Consider the following 19887-nt stretch of genomic DNA (forward strand, 5'->3'; position numbering starts at 1 on the left):
AAAGAACGCTGGAGTTGATTATCCATACTGCTGGTGGTAGGTCGGTCTGTAGAAGGTCCCCCAGCCAGTGAAATTACCTCCATGTCCACTGACCCTAGAGACACCCGTAGAAAAGCATAGGCCAGAGAAAATTCTGCCATATCCAGAGAGCCAAAGGTCTGAACTTACCACCAAATGTTTAGAATAGATGCATTCCTAAACAGAGACACTTAAGACTTGGTCCCCAGTATTTGAGCCTGCTGACTCCCCAAATTTTGGATCAATGCTCAACAACAGACCCATGCGGCCCTCAAAAGCCCTGTATTTGTGTTCCCAAGAAAAGAGATTACCCTTTGGGGATCAATCAGAAATTGTTTCTGGGGTCAGTTGACCTCCTTGATGTACCTCCTTAGCAGCACATCAAATACTGGACCCAGGGTATCCAGTAATTTATTTTGGCTATAGGACCATATCCCATCCACATCTTATCTAGGGTCCTTCCCTCCAATGTTTAAAAATGTTACAATGTTATTATCCAATCTGAGAGTTATGGCTGCTTTCCCAGATAATATTGGCCTAATTTTAGATCTAACAATCCTGTCCACTGAATTCCTTATTTGGATCTGATTTGTTCATCAATAAAGGGTGGAGGAGCCCACTCTTCTGAATTTGGATATTGACTCAGCATAGACTCAAACATGGAGTACCTCCTTTGTCCAAAGTTACGATATGAGTCTTATGCCCAGTTATCACCTTTTACAGGGCATGAGTAGAATCTTCAACATCACTGTAATACTTTTCATTGCCATAGTATTCAATGAAATTCTATTTAGATAAATCAGCATAGGGCCTCTTACTTGGGTCTTCCAGATTACCTACAATAGGCTTTTGCCATATTGATATCATGTTATTATCTTCCTTCGTAATTGAACCAAAGCCATATTCGTCTCTTTCATACCCATCATTGCTACATAGTTCCCATTGCTGGGATTGTGATTGGCCATCCCCCTGCAACTGACACAACGATTGTCGCCATGGAATTTACTCTATCACTGGCCACACTTCTAAAATGATTAAGAGACTGTTTTATGAATGGAATTAGAAACTAAATTGTCCAAAGATTCACAAAGGAGGGTTTCTTTAAAAACCTCATCATCAACATCTAATCAGCAAACAACAGGGGATTTAACCCCAACAATATTTTCTTGTGATCAAGTTATATCAAATATATTTAAATAAGTGCACAGACAAAAGGATGTGCCTTTAAATTAACTCTCGTAACTCCAGGCAGCAACTTGCATGAACACTTTCCCAGGCAAGATTCTGCCTTGAAACACATAATACAATGTTTCTGACTATGAAATACATGTAGGAAAGCTCCTCAGCAACTTTTCACTGCTACAATATATTATGTGTACACATGTGATCCTTTAAAGCATGCAAAATGCACCTTAAATAAACAAACCAGCCACAGCACATTGAAACAAAGTAATGGCTTTACATGGGGTCTTAGGAGCAGTCACCATAGAAGAATTGTCTTACAGAAATCAAAAACTTCAGTTTCAACACCAAACAGTAAATAAATCTACAGTAAAGCACAATACAATGCTAGCAAACACCTATCTCTAACAACAAGAGAGAGAAGAACTGTTCTGTGGGCTGCTGCTTTTTATAGGTGGGAATGTCCTTTGTATTTATAACACCCTGCTTGGGGAAGTTGTAGTGTTCTTTTAAGTTCTGTACAATATAAGGCAGGAAAGGAAACTACATAGTAAAGCATTGTGCCTTGTAATACATTTTTACTTGGCCTTGGGGTTTTATTGGAACACAGATTTTCTTACTTTGGGACTGATTTAGAGCTAGGCGAATGGGGATACTCTGTCACAAACGTGACGGACATCCTGTCTGTTGTATTACGATCCCATTATAAAACGGTGGATATGATATCCATCACATTTGGGAGAGATTAACCCGTCCATCAAACTCTAAATCAGGCCCCTTGTGTTTTATAATGCACTATCACCAGCACTCTTACAACAAGGATCTCATCTCCCATGACGTGTTGCTTCTCCAATTCCTTGCAACCTGTGTGCAATCTCACACTTTGGCACAGGATACATATGGCAATTGGCATCAATACAAGGATCTCAATTCTTTCTTGGTGCTCTTTAGGAAACGGGACATCGTGCAGTGACATAAATGAGTGTCTGAACAGCCCATGCCATATAAATGCAACCTGCACTAACACCATTGGAAGTTACTCGTGCGCCTGTAACCCTGGATACCAAGGTAACTCAATTGTGGGCCTACTTAAATATTCTGTAAGTAATGTCACACTCAGATATAATATGGTGACTAACATGAATCTACTATTTTGAGCACTTTGTTGGGTTCTTGAGGTAATGGGACCTGTTGCAATGTCATAAATGAGCATGTGAACAGCCCATGTCATATAAATGCAACCTGCACTAACAACAGTGAAAGTTACTAGTGTGCCTGTATCGCTGGATACCAGTGTAACTACTGAGCATACTTATGGGGATTTGGTGTAGGGTCGCGCAGCAATTCACCTTTCTGCCCTGCCCTATACCAAAGGGAAGTGGCAGGAATGCAGCGTAGTTTTGCAATGCACTGCATTCCTTTCTTATCCCCCTGTGCTGGCACCATTTTTGGCAGCCTAGTGCCAAAGCAGGTTCCCTTGCACAATGGTGCAAGGGTGCCTGTATCGTCAGCAGGATTGTTTTTGTGCAGGAAGAAGCACCTTCATACACAAAAACAATCCAGAGAGACGTTTTCCTCTTCCTTCATGTGTTGCAGAATGCAGCACAAGAGGAAGAGGAAAAAACGAGGAGAAATAAAAATATTTCTCTTTGTTACACCTCACCTCGGGAGGCGTAAGGTTTGGTGCATCCCAGGTTTACAGGCTCTAGTAAATCTGGGGATGTGTCAAAATCTATGGATACTGCTTAGGCAACCTCATTGCAACGCTCATGAAACGCCTTCCCTGGCACAGAGGAAGGCAACGCAGCGACTTGCACTGCCTTGCCTTACTCCACATCTGTGAGGCCATTCAGAGTTCAGTGGCTTTGCGTGGCCTCAAATATATGGTTGAGACTTTTGCATCATAAAAATTAACTCTCTGGTGGTTTTTGCGTCTTATAAATATGCCCCTCCATTTCTAACCTATATGTAATGTCACACTTTAGTAACAGCTTATATACAGTGATTGTCAGGCATACCTTTCTTTCAATTCTTTGTTGTTCCTTCTTAGGTGATGGGACGTCTTGCAGTGACATAATAGAATGCATGAAACTTGCATGCCACATAAATGCAACATGCATTAACACCTTGGGAAGTTACACGTGCTCCTGTAACCAAGGATACGGAGGTAACTTCACAGTGGCATTTCTCCTTCCTTATTAATATTTTGTCTTGTGTGCATGAATGTGGCTCTTTACCATGGCTGCATTATCAAAACTGCAGAAGGGGCAAAACAGACACATGCACTAGATGTTTGATCTCTTTGGTACTATAGAAGGAGCTGCACATGGTTCCACAGCCCGTTCTGTACTATGGATCGTGCAGCCAATACGCACCAGTGCAATCATAAGGGGTTGTTCCCTCAGTGGCCCTATTGCTCAATGCAAATTGGGGATCTCTTTACCTTTCCCTTGCATTGTATTACAGAGGTAGGTCAACTTGCAAGCAAGATGTTGGGGGGGTCACATTGATTGTGCGTAGTGTAGAGGTGATGCACAGTCAGTGCACCCCAACAATGTCCCTTCAATGTGGAGAACGGTCTCATAGAGACCCCTAGATACTCCAGCAGGTAGGTGTAGTCACACACAGCACATGCTTGTGGAGGAAATCTTGCTACAACAGAAAATGGGTTTCTGTTTGCAGGTGAAAGGAAGACCTGGAGCTTCAAACAGACAGCCCATCTTCCACTGAGGCACCTTTCAGGATCATGTTTGCACTCTCAACAGTGCATTGACTGTTCTAGGATGAACTGCCTAAGTCTGTGCCTAGCTCACCCAGTTAAGGTTGCACTGTGGGAAAATGCATCTGTTACTTAATTTAACCAGATGTTTGCCTGTACAAAGTCTTTGACCTGTTCTAGACATATGTGTTAGTCCAGATCCCTGAACCATATTTCTTTTTGTTCAATATATATTAAAATAATTATCCTGTGACACCCTAATCCTATAGACATTTAAACAACTGGTGTTTGCTATAGGTGAGGATTAAATGTTGTCCTCATGGTGGTTTGAAACTGTGAGAAAACAGGGCTGATTGCAGAGGCCCCATAACTTTTTGCCCGCATTTTCCTCTTTTTGCTGGTGTTTTCCTGACTTTGATGGTGCCCTGGGTACTGCTAACCAGTCCCAGGGCCTGTGCTCTGTGTAAAATGGATATGCAAATTAGGCTAATTATAATTGGCTAAGTTAACCTACCTATAAGTCCCTAGTATATGGTAGGGCATGTAGGTTTAGGGACCACAGCATAGGTGGTGCACACCTAGGTGCATTGCTGAGGTGCCCAGTGTCATTTTAAAAGCAAGCCTGCCTTGCTGGCTGCTTTTAAATTAAAGTTATATGCAAATTCGACTTTGGAATTAAAGGTACTTCCAAAGTCTTAAACTACCTTATTTTTACATATAAGTCACCCCTAAGGTGTGCCCTATGTGCCCCTAGGGCTGGGTGCCATGTAACTATAAGCAGGGACTTTATAAAATAGATTTATAAGCCCTGGTGAGGTAAAAACAGCCAAATTCGTTTTTCCCTCATTGAAGTAAATGGCCTTCATAGGCTAGAATGGGCAGACTTTATTTTAAATTTTAAAGTCTCCTTAAATGTTACATACCAAGAATTTGGTATCAAATTGATTGTTGTAATAAATCCCACAACTTCCAGTTGTGGGATTTAATATAACTTGTCCAGGTAAAAAGTTTAGACTTTACCTAAAAAGTTGCCAATTTCAGCTCTGCATTGTTTTTGCTGCTGTGCTCTGATTGGCCAGCCTGCAGCAGCTTCTGCCAGGCTGCCTTGATTAGGTGTGAAGTGGCCTGGCTTCACACAAAGGAATGTGCTTGGGGGAGAGAATCTCCGCTCAGCAGATGGTGAGGCAGGAAGGGGGAGGGCTGCCAAACTGGTCTTCAAAGGCAGAGAAGGACATTTGCAGCACCCAGCAACACCCCCACATCCTGCAACCCCAGACAATTAGGTGCCCCCTTGATTAGATTAGGAGAGGGCAGGAGAGGGGTGTGTTTATGATTTTTAGCCACACCAGTGGGTGGGCTCAGCCAGATGTAACCTCCAAAAATCAGATTAATCCATGTTGGATTTTTGGAGACTGTTGCCTTCTGGGATGGATTTTTGCCACACTTCCCAGGAAGTGGTCATCACAGGGGGACGACCCTGTCCCTGATTGGAGAACCAGGGCCCCCCTGCTTTTCACCCAGGAGCAAGGATAAAACTGGCAGACCTGCACCCACGCCTCAGATCCCCTCCAGAATTCAACAAGAAAGGAACTAAAGAAGAAGAAGGACTGCCCTGCTGGACCCCTGGCCTGCACCTGGACCCTGCACTCAGAAGGACTGCACCAGCTGCACACTTGGGCTTCACCACAAGAAGGACTTTGCCTGGCTTCAACTGGTTCAAGGAGGGACTCCCTGTTTGCTACAGGTGAAAAATTGCTAAACCAGAGTCCCCTGCACCAACTCCTGAAGAAAGCGACCAGCTGACCACTGTCCAGTGGCCAAAAAGGAGTTTGCGCCAGGTGCATTCTGGGAGTTGAAGTCCGCACCCCCCAAGGACCATCACAGAACTTCTGGACCCTTGGGGTGAGCTGTGGACCCCAAAAGAACCTTAAAAGAACATCTGGGTGAAGCCCCAGAAGTTTGGAAAAGATTTGAGAATTTTGGGAAAAAAGCTCCAGAGAGGGACCGACCCGCCGTGGAAATTCTAGCTGGCTTGCCTCAACCGCGACCCGGCCTGACTTCGTGGTTCGTCCCGGTAAAGAAAAACATCCAAAAAAGAGACTAAGTCCGAACGTAAAAAGTTGACCGGGACCTCCCAGCCATCGTATCCGAGAAGGGCTCCATGGACGTCGGATCAAGATCCAGGTTTACCCCGGTCGAAGGATTTTCATCTCGAAAAAACGACTAAGTCCGAAGGTAAAAGTCTCCACCGAGGAAACCCACATCGCGTATCCGGACAAGGGCTCCAGGAGGTCGGATTCAACTGGCAGGTTCATCCCGGTGAAGAAAAACTTCAAAATAAAGACTAAGTCAGAAGGTAACTTTTTAACCGAGGCCTCCTGCGACCTGTAGCCGAGCAGGGCTCCATCGCGGTCGGCCTGAAAGTTTGACTTTGCCCCGGTCGAGGTGCAACCAGATGACCCGATTGGCGCTTTTTGTTTCTAAGCGCTAGAAAAGTAATAATTCTTTAAAAATTCATATCTCCGGTCCCCCTGAACCGATTTTAATCGTTTTTGTGTCATTTTAAAGATATAAATATAAACTATTTTTATAAATTGGTTTTGGATTTTTAAACTGTTTCCTGTGTTTTATTTAATTACTGTTTTGTGATATTTGAATGCTTTACACTTTGTCTCCTAAGTTAAGCCTTGACGCTCGTTGCCAAGCTACCAAGGGTTGAGCTGGGATTAATTTACTGAGACCTAACTGTACCTATGTGGAGGTTAGTGGCTTGTTGCTAGGTGTAGGTACCTACCTGCCCTACCAATAGCCCATTTTCCAACAGAAACAATAACATTAATTGATATATATGATTTATATCATAATGACAACAATGGTTGTACAGCAATGGTTTCCTTCTTTTCATAAACCTGTGGGATAAATACAATCCTGTAAATGCTATTTTTGATCCACTTTAGGTAATGGAACATTTTGCAGTGATGTAGACGAGTGTCTGAACAGCCCGTGCCACATAAATGCAACCTGCAGTAACACCATTGGAAGTTACTTGTGCACCTGTAACCCTGGATACCAAGGTAACTCAGTGTGGGCCTTCTGCGCTGTGCTCGCAGTTTTTCTTCACTGTATGAAGCTAAGCAGATGTGTAAAATGTCCACCGGGTACTGCCCTGTCCCTTTGGCCCCACTACCTCACTGCAAAGTCGAAAGGGATAAACAGTCCTCTGCTTCTTATTTGTGACAGTACATCCTTGACCAGAAAAACTTACTTCAAATCTCAGTGGACTCACTTTAAAGCAGCTTCATACAGGCAGATGTTGAGTGCACCTTGACAATGGCAGCAGTTGTCTGACATTATTGAACCACCAAAAAGGGCCACTGGAGATGTAGGGACCAAGTAGGTGTCTACTCCCATATAACGATCATATAACACAGAACAAACACCTGGGTCTATTCACCAAAAAGAAAGAGAACCCCGGGGGAAAAGGGGAAGTGACCTCACTAAGATGGAATATTCCTTTTTTGAGGACACTTTCCCTCACTCACCAATGGTGTCATGCCTCATCATCAGGAATCTCTTCCCCCTCTGACAAATGTTCATGGAGCGGGCTACACCCCCTGAGAATGTGGGGGGAGCTCTTGCAGATTATTTTGAGATAAGGAAAATACCCTAAGGTGAAGAAGGTGGCGGGGAACTGATCAGAGTGTGCAATAAGTGATGTGGTGGTGCAAATGTCGGAAAGCAATAGCCAATTTTTATGTGAGTAAAACAAGACCAAGACGACAAAAATCCAACATACGCAAGTCAAGATCTCTCTTTTTAAGAGTTTAAGCAACTCTTAATCCATAGGAATCAATGGATGTAGCTCTTTAGCACAAAGTACCTGGGATGCATAAAAAACAAAGCTGATGTGGGCCACAGGGGAGGTGAGGTGCCGGAAAAGCAAAGAGATGTGTTGGTTCCTTACTGCACAGGTGAGGTGATGCGTTGATTCCTTCCTCGCAGGTGAGATGATGCACCGGTTCCTCACTGGTAAGTGATGCATCTATTCTTTCCTCACAGCAAAGGTGATGCGTCGATTTCTAGGGATGCAGCCTAAGTTCCTCACTGCGGTGCAGGGCTCAATGAAAAATTGGTGGGCAGGGACGATGCATGGAAAATCCAGACATCGTTGCGTTGATGGGACCACAGTGAAACAGGTGCTCCAGTCACCGGGCAGGCTCTGCTTCAATTCTTCAGCCGCAAGACAGGCGCTGCACCAATTCTTTCTGTGCAATGAAGTGTGGATTTTCTCCTTCGGATCACCATCTTACACTTCCAAGGGCCCAGGGGCAGGAGTTGGCACTACTTGTCAAATTAGGACTCTCAGCAGAAGAGCCCAGGTACTGGCAAATGAAGTCTTAAATGTCCCTGAGACTTCTTAACAGGAGGCAATCTCAGTCCAAGCCCTTGAAGATCCTTTAGAAGCAGGATGTAGAAAGCAAAGTCAAGTCCTTTCACTCCCAGGCCAGACGCAGCAAGCAGCAGGCCAGCACAACAAAGCAACACACAGAGTGACAGTTCCTCTTACAACATCCAGCTCTTCTTCCTGGTAGAATGTCCTCAGTCCAGAAGTGTTCAGTACTTATTTGCATTTCTGTCTTTAAAGTAGGCAGACTTCAAAGAAAAGTCTTTGTAGTGCCCAAGACCCTGCCTTTCCCTGTCCTGTTCCCAGACACACTTCACAGGGTTGGAGACTGCTTTTTGTAAGGACAGTCACAACCCTATTCAGGTGTAAGTGTCAGCTCCTCCCACCACTCTAGCTCAATAAGACCCATCAGCCTGGTAATGGGCCATCAGGGTATGCAAGGCACAACTCAGCTCCCTTTGCGTGACCGTCTAGAGTGAATGCCCAAACAGCCCAACTGCCAGCCCGACCCAGACATGTATTTAGCAGACAGGCAGAGGCACAGACTGGTAAAGCAAGAAATTACCCATTTTCTAAAAGTGGCATTTTCAAACTTACAATCCAAAAACCAACTTCAACAAGAGATGTATTTTTAAATTGTGAGTTTAGAGGCCCTAAACTCCAGATCTCTATCTGCTCCCAATAGGAAACTACACTTAAAAGCTATTTCAAGGTAATTCCCATGATACCCTATGGGAGCAATAGCCCTTGCATGAGTGAAAAATGAATTTAGCAGTATTTAACTATCAGGACATGTAAAACTCACTGTTACATGTCCTAACTTTTAAATACACCCCATCCTGTGCATGGGGCTGCCTCATGCATATTTTGGGGTGACTTACATGTAGTAAAAGGGAAGGTTTGGGCCTGGCAAGTGGGTGCACTTGCCAGGTCAAAATGGCAGTTTGAAACTGCATGCACAGACACTGCAGTGGCAGGTCTGAGACTTGTCTGCAGGGCTTCTCATGTGGGTGGCTCAATCAGTGCTGCACACCCACTAGTAGCATTTGGTTTACAGGCCTTGGCCACCTATAGTGCACTTTACTAGGAACTTACCAGTAAAACAAATATGCCAATCATGGAAAAACCAAATACTGCTCATTGTGCATGGCACGGTCTACTCACATTTATATATTTATCTGTAGCTTAAATTAAGTATATATTTCAATATATATAAAGCAGGAAGTGTGCCATTGTAGCTCCACCAAGGGATTTGACTGAAATCCATAAGTGTGCAGAATAGCAAGTTCCATAATGATTATGTTTTCATTCAGTCAGGTATGAGGGTGAATTTCTATCACAAGAAACCTTTCTGTTTAACAAAAGAAATTGAGGAAACTGAGGAAATGTGTGTTGGAAAACCCATCATCATTGAAGACGTTTTTGGAGAGGTCTGGTGATGTAATTTTGCTTTATGATGCCCCAGTAAAACTGGGTGCTAGGCCTGAGCACATCTAGGGAGTTCTACAATTCTTATGACACTCACAACTTTCATCAGGATGTCACTTGACAGAAGTAATTGATAACTCAATGCATCTCACAGAATATCATTTACCTTTTTTGCAGTTACTGGGGATCATTCTGTTGCACAGGTCAATGCACAATAAGTAGCACTATTCTCGAGAAAACACTCGAGCTACACAAATTGCATTTACTAGATGTTTTAGACAAATGTTGTCTGGCTCCCTTCAGGCCCCTGCTAGACGTTTTGTCTCATATGATCCATCCTGATTTCCATATGTGTGCATACTGTGCATACTCTTTCCTGGTAACTTGACCTCTGATATTGTATCAGAGATGTGTGCAGTAAACACACTTATGCACTATCGAGGTTGATAAAAACATGGTGATGATGGCAGTCTTAATGTCACCTTAAATATGATACATAACTCTATGTACTTGGGCACAGATTCATGGGCTTTTGACTCTGGGCAGCACAACAAGTCACTGTGCTACGCTATCCGGCTTCAAAGGGAAAGGACAAGAAAGCACCATATGTATGCAATATGGTGTATTCCTTTCCATTGCCAATGCACTGGTGCCATTTGGGTTACCTATCGCCAACACAAGCACCCTTGCACCATGGTGCAAGGGTGACTGTGTTGTAGGAAGTATTGTTTTTGTGCAGAAAGTGTCACCTTCCTGGACAAAAACAATCCTGGGAGACCTTTTCATCTCTTTATGTGTGCTGGAGAATGCAGCACACATTGAAAGAAAAAAATGAGAAGAAATAAAGATATTTCTCCTAGTTGAATCTCCCCTGGGGAAGCGTAAGGTTTTGGCACATCGGCAGGTTTATATGTCCTTGTAAATCTGGGTATGCGTCAAGATCCATTGCAACGCCCATGGAACTCCTCCCTTGTGCAGAGTAAAGCAACCAGTGGCGGCTCCTCCTCTAGGGCAGAGAAGCGTCGCCCCCCCCACCAGCAGCAACCACTGCAAATCCTTTTACAAGGAAAGGATGATAAAATATGTTTATTATCCTTTCCTTGTGAAAGGGGCGGGGCTTTGTGGGATGACCTGGACGAGGGGAGTGCACTGTGCACTCCCCTCTGAGCGCATGTGTGTTTGGTCGGCCGTCTCAGGCTGGCCAAACACACATGCGCAATAGGCTGTCTCCAGCCCAGAAACTGTGTTGCTGGGCTGGAGGGAGCCTGCACAGGGTCCCAGTCTGCCTGGGAGCTCCTTGGCCAGGCACTCCCAGCCAATCCTGATGCTAAGCAGCGTCAGGATTGGCATAGAGCAGGCTGGGAGCCTGTTCCTGCAGCGGCGTTGAGGGAGAGAAGCGGCGCGTTGCGGCAATGGAGGAGGTAAGTGTAATTATTTTTTATCTGTATTTTATTCATTCCCTCCCGCACCCCCCTGCATCCCCCACACGCTGCCCTGCCCTACCCCCAGTTACACCTGCGAGTCGTGACTGAGAGCAACGCAGCGATATGTGCTGCCTTGCCTTATTCTATCTATGAGGCCATGCAAAGCCACCCAAAGTGGCTTTGAGTGGCCTCTTAGCTGTGGTTGAAAGGTTTTCTCCATCTTTGTGTCACTAAGAGTGATGCAACGGTGGTGCAAGCCTCTCATAAAGGTGCCCTTGCTCTTTTCTAGGTAACCAGGAGCACTGCAATGATGTAAATCAGTGCAAGAACAGCCCATGCCACATAAATGCCACCTGCACTAACACTGTTGGATGTTATGCATGCGCCTGTAACGCTGGAGTTCAAGACATCTCATGGCAGACCTCCTTTTCTAACCTGTATGTGACGTCTCACTTCGTTAATTGGATGCACGTGGGTTAACATAAATATAATGATCTGAATTCTTTAATGGTCCTCTCTAGGTAACGGAACATCTTGCAGCGACATAAATGAGTGCTTGAACAGCCCGTGCCACATAAATGCGACCTGCACTAACACCGCTGGAAGTTACTTCTGCACCTGTAACCCTGGATTCCAAGGTAATGCCAACGCTGTACATGAGCACTGCCTTTCCCATTTATCCTTACTCTGTAAAGTTGAATACCTGTTTTAGAGGTCCAATTTGTTTTTCCTCATCCCTTTAGTCCCATCTTCTCATTGCAATGTGGGTTAAGACATACCATCCCCTACTCCTCTTATTGTGCCAAAGTTATTCTGTGGCTGAAGAAAAAGAAAGAAAAGATTTGCCTGAGGGTTACATTCTGATGCAGACAATACTGCAATTATTTCTGGCAATTAACTTTTCTCAATTTTATTCAGGTTAAGAATTAGAACAGGTCCCTAAACATATAGACAGAACTTGGACTTTAGTTAACATAAGGACCAGAGTGAAGTTGTTCATTTTAATACAAAATGTTAGACTTTCTGAATTTAAAGGGTTAATTCGAGGTAGGTTTGTTTCATCCAAGTACAGAAAGCATCCAATGTGGGTGTTAGGCCCAATACTGGGCTTCTAGGATAATTATTAAGTTAAATATTATTTTGATGTCCTTTGCATAAAGATAAGTGATCATGTTGAATTCTGTTAAAGTGCCACTAAGTCTTTAACATAAAAAGCAGAGAGGACAGTGCTGACGTTTGTAGGACTTCCTAACATAGGGCTTCTGGTGCGATGCAGAGCGCTTTTAACTGAACTAATTGTATCCTATTTTTTCCAATGGATTGCTGTATATTCTATGGCTAGCCCTCCTAATCCTTGGATTACTAGCCTTTGGTCAGTGGTGTCAAAAGCAGAGGAGAGTTTTGGGTGTATGATTGCTACTGAAGCTCCATTGTCAGGTATCATCCTCAGATCATCAGTAACTAAGGTGATCACTGGTTCATCACCGAGTTCGGTCCTAAATGCTGCCTGCATAATATCTAAAAGAATATTTTTTCAACAAATGATTGAAGCTAAGTAGTAACTCCCTTTTCTATGAGCTTAGCGAGGTAATGTAAAAAGATATTGGCTAAAAATTGAAAAGATCTTTCTGATGGAGTTCAGCTTGGTCAGTAGAGGTGTTATAATATCAGTTTTAAAGATTGGGGATTTAAAAGATTGAGGAAATCTACCAAATGTACGTAAAGTAGTACAATATCTTACGTGATGTTGCTCACGTTTTCTGTGAGAAAAGGCGGATTGAGCATCCACCAATTCTTGCACGGGGATTTGTTTAGAGAATTGCCTCACAAACTTTTTAGAATCACGGCCCTCACCTAGCGACTCACTGAGCTTGAACGGACATGAGATGGGGTGATTTGTTAACATAATAGTAGATATGCTTCCAAAATGCTGTGGCAACCAACACAACATACTCTTTGCACTTTTCTTTGTATTTCTCTGTAACAGCAATTCTTTGTTAATTTTACATACTTGACCACATTCTTCTAAATATCTTTATCAGAGTGTAGCCAAGATCTTGGTTGTCCATAAAAGTGGCAGATGGTGAACTGCACTGGAACTTGAACTCCTTTCAGAGAGGGGATCTGGCCTGTGGTAATTCACAAGGTTTCATAAACATCTTGGTATTGATACCATGGATTTTAGCAACTCTGAAAACTCATTTCTGCAGTAGGGTATGGAGTTAGGCCTCACATCGATGTTCTGTTAACTTGAGCCCCAGTGGTGCATTTGGACTTTATACATAAATAGCAGTTATACATAGCATAAAAAACTGACCAGGAGCTTTGAAGTACTTTTTCACGAGCACCACATTACAAAAGGTCAGGTTCATCTTATGTTAAGCACAAGAGATTACGTGATTTGACTAGAGACAATGCCAGGTCTTGAACCTCGGTACCAAGATTGAAAGGCGGCAGTATGGCTGTAAGGCTACACTTATATTTCTCAATTTATATGTGAAAGTCATGCAAAAGTAGGATGATTGCGTATGATCATGTAACGAGAACACATTCTCTATTTCCAACACATTTCAGAATTACAAAAAGGATGTGCTTAATTTTTGCTTTCCTAACTAGTGGTATTTTATGAAATATGTACACAGTGCATATACAGGTACTTATATTTTGTTGTGTGTTTCAAAAAATGACATCAGCACCTGGATACCCTCACTGGTTAGCCGCATTCTACAAATCCACATAACATAACATGACATGAATTAACATAACAAATCACATCCTACAGCCTTTCCCTTCACACTCCCTGTACCTCAGCAAGATTGTCACATAGTTCACTTTGGAAACTCCTCTCACTTTGCAATGAGAGACAGAAAAGTAAACTCCAATCCCCAAGTAATGGGAATGAGCAGCAATTTGTCACAAGACATACCCTGACCTTACACCTCGGTCTTTAAGGCACAGATAATGTGACAAGATGTTTTGTGAGATTTCACCACTGGGGTGAACACCAACAAATTCTAGATGCCCGTGTTAGACCTGCAGTGATTGCAGTTTTTGTCTTCTGATTTTTTTTTTTTCTGATTTCACCATGTGGCACCATGGCCTGCATTGGTATTAGGCAGCTAAAAGTGTGCTAGCACATGGAAAGGACAGGAATGGGTTGTATTATGTTAAATACAGAGCATTCCTGCCCTTTTCCTTTCCCACAGTGGATCAAGGCGGCTTCCTGCACTGACTGAAAGCTAAATAAATATGCCCCATGGAACACCATCCCAGGGCAGAGTAACCTAACGCAGCCCGCAAGTTAGCCTTGCATGGCATGATAAATCTAAGTTAGGAGTTGAGTCACTCTTGCACCCCATTGCTTGACGCAAGGGTGATGTACCTCTTTAATAAATATGCCCCTCATTACTTTATAGTGGATTGCAAAGAACAGTTGGACAGCTAGGACTTTCCAGTTAGCATAAACCAATGCAATGTTGGCACCTATCTGACTCTTCACATCCGGTATACCACGTCACAGTCAGTGCACCTGATACAAATGGCGACTGGCATGAATACAATGCTCCAACTTCTTTCTTGGTCCTTTTAGGTAACGGGACATTGTGCAGTGACCTAAATGAGTGTCTGAACAACCCATGCCACATAAATGCAACCTGCATGAACACCATTGGAAGTTACTCATGCACCTGTAACCCTGGATATGAAGGTAACTCAACTAATAATCTACTTAGATACTCTGTAAGTAAAGTCACACATCTTCTGCCACTCCTGTCAGGGTGATTGAATCCTATAATATTCTGTAGTACTCTGGCACTAAACCTTCAAAACAGAATTGCAATCATCTGTATTCAGAGATACTAACATTTTGTGCTCATCCATAAGTGAACTCCTACTGTGAGTGATTAGGATAAAAAGCATTCAGTACTCTCTTGTTGTCTTCTTTAGGTAATGGGACTTCTTGCATTGACAGAAATGAGTGTGTTAACAGCCCGTGCCATGTAAATGCAACCTGCACTAATACCGTTGGAAGTTACACCTGCACCTGTGACCGTGGATACCAAGGTAACTCAATCAAGGGTCTACTTAAATACTCTAAGGAGCCAGTGAAGCAAAACAAAAGCAAGAAGTTAGCTTTGGCTTCCCCCACTGCAGGCGGAAGTCAGGCTTAGCAAAAGTGGGCAACAAAGAATGATTACCAACTCAAATTAATTGATATAACAAACAAAGGAAATAATAATTTAAGCAGTGAAGATAATGTTAGCTGAGAGAATGACAGCATTAGTGTGGGGAAGGCACCCCTCAGCCAGAGTACCTCCCAAATCATTGCATTCCATCAGCTGGGAGGCATAGTGTCTACCCACCAGCACCTCAAGGCTCGAGCTGGTGCAGATCTGCTTGTCTTTGGTGCACCATATGTGCACATCTGTGGTGCAGCTCCAAAGGGGAAAATAAGAAATGAGCTATGGTACGCCCCACTTCCAGCAGAAGTCAGGCTCAGTAAAAGTGTGCAACAAGGAAAGACCGCTGAATCAAAATAATTGAAATGAGGAACAAATATAAGCAGTTTAAAAAATGAGGCCAGACAACCTGATGAAACAGTCAACCAATCAATCAGATATTTGTAGAGCGTGGCATATCACCTGGAGAGTCTCCAGGCGCTAGAGGGTGGATGCAGGTCAGTCGAAGAGCCAGGTCTTGAGGTCCTTCCTGAGCTGAGCCAGAGAGGAGAACTGTCTGAGATGAAGCAGCAGCGTGTTCCAGGTCTGCCCGCCGAGGTAAGGGAGGGCCCTTCCTCCAGCCATGTTCTTTCAGATCCCAGGGGTGGTGGCAAGGTCCAGTTGAGCAGAGCAGAGTTGCCTGGAGGAGTGTAGAAGGAGAGGCGTGGTTGAGGTAGGCAGGTCCAAAGTTGTGTAGGGCCTTGTTATAGTGCCTCAGGAGTTTGAAAGTGATGCCTTTATTGATGGGGAGCCAGTATAGGTCTATCAGGTGGGTGGGGATGTGGCTATGGCGGGGATGTCGCTTTCTATTCTCTGGAGTTTTGTTTGGAGTTTCTTGTTAATTCTGACATGGAGTGTGTTGCCGTAGTCAAGTTTGCTGCTGTTGAGTGCATGGTAAGTGTTCTTCTCGCATCGATGGCGATCCACTTAGAAATCTTCTGGAGTAAGTAGAGTGTGTGAAAGCACAAGAATGAGACGGCGTTGACCTGGCAGGACATAGACAGCGAGGAAAATAATCACTTAAAAAGAGACAATAAGATTAGCTAAATTATGACAGGATTAGTGGGGGCCAGGCACCCCTCAGCCAGATTTCATGGATGGAACATAAAGAATTTGTGGCGGTCAGTATTCAAGGATACTAACATTTTCTTCTCATCCACCAGTAAGAGTAGAGTGTGGATGTTGAAATATTGTCACCTCACACCTGGTGCAAAGACTTCCTACTGTGATTGATTAGAATAAAACACATTCTGTACTCTTTTTATGTCTTCTTTAGGGGATGGGACTTCTTGCAGTGATGTAAATGAATGCACAAACACCCCATGCCACATGAATGCAACCTGCAGTAATACTGTTGGAAGTTACACCTGCACCTGTAACCATGGATACCAAGGTACCGTCACAAAGCCCCTCCTCCCTTTTTCCTAACATTCTGTTCTGTAAGCATACATCAGAGTGCTTCTTTACCCGATGTATTAGGCCTGACCAGTGACCAGCTCTTAATGAGCTAGGTATAAATACATGTTACTCCAGCTCCCCGAAAGCATATTCCTCTTGGTTCAATACCTTTTTAATTAAATGCACCTCATTAGTATTATAAACATTCATAGACATTTAAGCAACTGCTATTTGCCTCTGGTGGATATTAATCATTGTCCACATGGTGTTGCTGGAAAAACATGAATTTCTTGATATTGTAAGCAGTTGGACAGCTGGGACTTTCCAGTTAGCATAAACCTATGAAATGCTATCACCTATCCGACACTTCACGTCCTGTATACCACGTCACAGTCAGTGCACTCGATACATATGGCGACTGGCATGAATACAATTCTCCAACTGCTTTCTTGGTCCTCTTTAGGTAACAGGACATCGTGCAGTGACCTAAACGAGTGCTTGAACAACCCATGCCATATAAACGCAACCTGCAATAACACAGTTGGAAGTTACTTGTGCACTTGTAACCCCGGATACGAAGGTAACTCAACATGGGTCTACTTAAATATGCTATAAGTCGAGTGATGCATCATCTACCACTCCTGTCAGGGTGATCGAATCCTATAATATTCTATAGTATTTTAGCACTACGGGCCACATGTATAAAGGTTTTTTTCTCGACGCAAATGGCCCGATTCGCAGAATCGGGCAGTTCGGGACAAGAAAAAAACATTTTGCGATTCCAAACCCAGTTTTGAGATTCGCTAATCTCTTTACCAAACTGAAAAAGGGTTTGCGGGTTGTGATTAGGAAGGGACGTTCCCTTCCTAATTGAGAGTCGCAGTGCAATGTATGATTGTTTTGTGACCGTGAATGCGGTCTCCAAACAATCGCAGTTAGCACCAATTTCAAATTGGTGCTAACCCATTCGCAAACTGGAAGGGGTTCCCACAGGACCCCTTCTGAGGTACTGGGTTTTTCAGAACCGGTACTGATCCGGTAACCCAGCGGTGCCAGGGTACACCCAAAGACCTCGGGTACTTTCCTGATTCAGACCACAGAAACTCAGAGTCTTCTAGGTGAAGTCAAAGATCGAATTTATTGGCTGCAGCCAAGTAACAAGCGTCCTAGAAGTACAACAGCACGGTTTGTATGTTCTCAGGAGACTGTTCTCCAATGCAAAGTCAGGTTTCCTTATATACAGTTTTTTAAGCTTCAGGCAAACATTCTTGACATTTTGGTTGGTCATTCACAAGTTTTCACTACAAAGGAAAAAACAGTGTCATAATGAAACCTCATATTTCATGTCATCTAACCCATAATAAATTACCCGGCAAGGCCTAGTATTTTGCATCAGATAAGTGTGGACCCCCAATAAAAACGGACACCTCCCCCTCGTAAAGTAAGAAGAAGAAAAGAGCAGGTGCAGGTGTGAGCAAGATTAGGCAGGGTGTGTGAGCGATAATAAGGGTTTTATGGCATGGTGTGCCTTGATGCTATCTGATTCGGCCACTGGGAGAGGGACTGACCAAACAGGTTTGGCCTGAGGCAATGGTTCCAGCTTGCCCAGGTCAGAGAAAAGTCAATCAAGGTGTACGTGTCCTTGGAATCAAATCTGACTGTATTATAAGCCTATGTGAGGGCAACTTTTAAAAATGGCTGCCGTGTATAAAATGGGAGCCACGAGTGCAGGACGAAAATGGCGATTTCGAGGTGAAAACGCTGCTGGAATTGAGCGAAAATGCTCATGCTTAGTGTACTAGTCATTATCGGTCTTTTGATACTAAAATCGTACTGCTGTGGCAAAGTAAATTACATGGGTCCAGAATTTTTAGAACCACAAACCCTCCTTTTGCCCTTACATAGGCAATAAACCTATTCTCATGCTAATCTGAGTCCAGGTCTATGTTTATAAGGCCATGGAGATGTTGCTGGAGCAAAATTCTAGTACTTGGTAACTCTCTCTGGACAGGTCTCCTCGAACATGAAGTAGCACAAAAGGCCACATATGGCAGGACAAAATAAGGAATACCTCTATCTGCAGTAGGTGGCATAAGATCACACACCCAACAATTAGTGATGTTCACTACTAACTAGTGTTGATGCAGAAGCTGTACAAAAGAATTGCTTACGAATTCTGATCTTCTAACCTGCTCATGTACAGGAAAAGGGTGAAAAGAGTGCAAAGAAACAATAGTAGGAAAAGACATAGGTTGGGAAGTGGGTGCAGAAGTCAATTGAGTAGAGAAAAACAATCCCACCCATAAATGACAACGTCATGTTTAAAAGACACTAGAAAACACGTTATTAAGAACATATAGACAACGGGAGAAAGTAGTGACCACTATTACAAATGAAATAATAATTTTTCACAACCCTAACCAAAAAGCAAATCCTAAAATTATCTAGTAACATTTTTAGGGCTCCTCTGCATTTCAGTAATTTTTGTATGTTCAGGTGGAACAGTGGTGACTCTCATCAATGCTCTAAGGTGAAAAGGGGGTACTCTTTCCACAGAAAATGAACTTTATTCTGCTTTTACTAAACAGAATAGTACTTTAAAACAATGCCAGCAAAACAATCAGTCTCCTAACACCTAGTCTATACAATCACACGGAAACCTCTTGTGAAACCAACTATGCCCAGAGTCCGTTCAAAAAGCCTCTCTGGCAGGCTTCTATTGTCCATCAAATTTTCTTTTGTTGTTTTCTTTCGCATGGGCCTCTCAATTCAGGCCTCTTCGTGAGAAAAGTACTGCTTAGTTGGAGTGCCCTCCTGGCAAACACCCACAGCTCACTCGAAAGTCTCAATGTCTTAAAGCAATGCACCAGTGTCTCTCCTCTGTGGCAGACACTACAAACAATGTGCTCTTCATTGATCAAGGGCACAAATCATCTCGTGCAGACCCAAGCACCATTAATTGGGAAATAGCTCAAGCTCAGCAGCACTTTCAGACTCCAACACTCATTATTTAGTGTCAGAGGACGCTCAAGCTGCTCTTTCATGGGCACCACAATATAGTGCCTTTTTCCAAACTTGAAATCTCCGGTGCACTGC

The 19887-nt window shown here is 43.4% G+C and overlaps 1 protein-coding gene across 1 annotated transcript in view; it reads left to right on the forward strand.

Moving 5' to 3' along the window:
• Positions 1 to 19887, forward strand: part of LOC138265048 (mucin-4-like) — a 223263-nt gene that overhangs the window by 132000 nt on the left and 71376 nt on the right. Inside the window, exons 25-32 of the mRNA XM_069212596.1 lie at positions 2152 to 2268; positions 3251 to 3367; positions 6877 to 6993; positions 11698 to 11814; positions 14766 to 14882; positions 15122 to 15238; positions 16670 to 16786; positions 17255 to 17371. Of these exons, the coding sequence (XP_069068697.1) occupies positions 2152 to 2268; positions 3251 to 3367; positions 6877 to 6993; positions 11698 to 11814; positions 14766 to 14882; positions 15122 to 15238; positions 16670 to 16786; positions 17255 to 17371 (936 nt within the window). The remainder of the gene's footprint in view (positions 1 to 2151; positions 2269 to 3250; positions 3368 to 6876; positions 6994 to 11697; positions 11815 to 14765; positions 14883 to 15121; positions 15239 to 16669; positions 16787 to 17254; positions 17372 to 19887) is intronic.

Source organism: Pleurodeles waltl, chromosome 11, assembly GCF_031143425.1.
Source record: "Pleurodeles waltl isolate 20211129_DDA chromosome 11, aPleWal1.hap1.20221129, whole genome shotgun sequence".
Taxonomy (NCBI): domain Eukaryota; kingdom Metazoa; phylum Chordata; class Amphibia; order Caudata; family Salamandridae; genus Pleurodeles; species Pleurodeles waltl.